General features: G+C 49.6%; 1 protein-coding gene across 1 annotated transcript in view; it reads right to left on the reverse strand.

Annotated features, from left to right (window-relative positions):
* Positions 1 to 1,537, reverse strand: part of LOC119354435 (NAD-dependent malic enzyme 62 kDa isoform, mitochondrial-like) — a 19,808-nt gene extending 18,271 nt beyond the window's left edge. Inside the window, exons 1-2 of the mRNA XM_037621167.1 lie at positions 1,179 to 1,537; positions 987 to 1,083 (exon numbers count right to left, since the gene is read on the reverse strand). Of these exons, the coding sequence (XP_037477064.1) occupies positions 987 to 1,083; positions 1,179 to 1,349 (268 nt within the window). The 5' untranslated portion in view covers positions 1,350 to 1,537. The remainder of the gene's footprint in view (positions 1 to 986; positions 1,084 to 1,178) is intronic.
* Between the last annotated feature and the right edge of the window lie 573 nt (positions 1,538 to 2,110).

Here is a 2,110-nt window from a genome sequence, read left to right on the forward strand (position 1 = left end):
GGGGGGGGGGCTAGAGTGCTACGTACACAAGGATGGCGTAATCGCTAGCACGAGCATGAAAAGGGAATGAATATACTCAGCCCCAGTACAATAATCGGACGTCTACGGCACGATGGACGCTAGACCCTTAGCCCCTAGTATGCTAGTACTAAACCCTCATACATCTCTAGACCTGAGTGAAACTTGCAGCTTCAGCATTGGAGCCACTTGGTTGTTTGGACAATTTTTCAACTGAGTTTGTGATTGCCGTTTGAACTTTAACCGGTACATCGGGCCATCGGCTATACTTGATTCTAGTTTTCAGAGAAGTTGTTTGACCTAGCTTGTAGAGCACTAGAAGCCGGTTTTGAAATTTGGAATTATTCCAAGCTGGAGCCTAAACACAATGCACACATTTACACTAGACTAGAGATCAAACCAAAAAGTTTAGCCTGCAGTTGCTCAGCATTCAGCAACGATTCAGCAATGCACATACTGAGCAACATTAGTGTGGCCTCTTTTGGTTCATAGGATAGGATTATTATAGGAATAGGAATTTTGTAGGAAATGAGATGGCATGTATCTCAAATCCTATGAGTAGGAATAGGAAACGAGATGTCATTTGGTTGACACCAAAGGAATTTTTTCATTGAGTCTAGGCTCATTTTTATTTTCCTATGAAATGTGAAGGATAGGAACCAATCCTATGTAGGAATAGGAATCTATTCCTATGAACCAAAGGGCTCTAAAGGAAAAAATCCTATAAAAATCCTATCCTCTAAAATTCCTATGAAATTCCTCCAAACCAAAGGAGGCCTCAATGTCTGTGAATTGGAGTACTAGCTAAAGTCACTCACCCTCCAAAACCCCTAAAAATGGACCGGTCTGGTTATCATCCACCAAAATACCTCCCTGCGCGGCACCGACCAATCCAATTTTGGGAGAGCCGTAAACGAGACACGGAGTAAGCAAGGAAGGAATTGAAGCGCCGGGGTATCATGTCGTACTGAATCGGTCGATCTGCTGCTGCGAGGAAACGACACTGGGCGGGAGCAGGCCGCGGAGGCCGAGCCGGTCCCTCTCCGTCATCGAGAACGCCGTTCCCTGCAGAAGCAGCACAACCCGCGCGCGTCAGGCCATCGCCGCGAAACCCTCTGCAAACGGAACCAGGAGACGACGACGAGCGAGTAGGTGCGTACCCGGTTGAACCATGGGTCGTGGAGGATGTCGGGGCCGCGCTTGTGAAGGACGACGGGGCGGTGGCACTCAGCCGTCACGAACGCCCGCGAGCGCTGGAGGAGGAGGCGGTGGAGGTCGTCAGGGGCGAGGGATCGCCGGAGGCTACGCGAGATGGACGACGCGTTCGCCATCCCCGCCCGGCGTCCCGGCTGGTCCTGCTGCTAGTGGAGGCCGCTGCAGTTGATGCTGGTTCCTTCCTACCAGTGGGAAAGGGGACGCGTAGTCGTAGTAGCTTTTTCTGTGCGATGTGCGATGTGTTGGAACTATTCTCCGATTTGGGCGAGACGACGCGGGGGGTCTCTCTGCCGGTCGTGGCTGCCCATTGGCGCCGACACTGAGGAGACGAGCCCGATCTGCCTGTGCCTGTGTGTCCGCGGTGAGACGACTTTTCATTCCGGGCCGCGACCGGTTTGAGCTGTGTAAATCACGTCCAAATTCCCCGACCATTTCATTTCTTTGACGCGTCTAGCAAACCTTCTGAAGCGGAATTTAGGCTTCTACGCCGTAAACCTCTACGCCGTAAAAGTTTTACTCATACCAAGCAATAGATATTTGATTTCGTCAAGAGAGCGACCTCTCTCAAAGCCACGGCTTTGGTAGTAATAATTTGACACATTTAAGAGACCTGAAATGTTGGAAGAAACAATGATTTTAGGATGCATCCTGGTAGAGTGGCTGAGAAAGCTTTAGTTTTTGTTGACTTCATTGTGCAGAATTGTGGTAAGACTACAATTGTTTCAAGGCGTGATATCCTGGTATCTCGTGTTGAATGGGTTCCGTCATCGACAGATGTAGTGACCGTCAATGTGGATGCTTCACTTTTTAAGAAGTCTCAACGGATGAGAATTGGCATGGTGATTAGGAATCACATCGAAGATTGCTTGCTGGCTTG

Source organism: Triticum dicoccoides, chromosome 2A (assembly GCF_002162155.2).
Source record: "Triticum dicoccoides isolate Atlit2015 ecotype Zavitan chromosome 2A, WEW_v2.0, whole genome shotgun sequence".
Lineage (NCBI taxonomy): Eukaryota > Viridiplantae > Streptophyta > Magnoliopsida > Poales > Poaceae > Triticum > Triticum dicoccoides.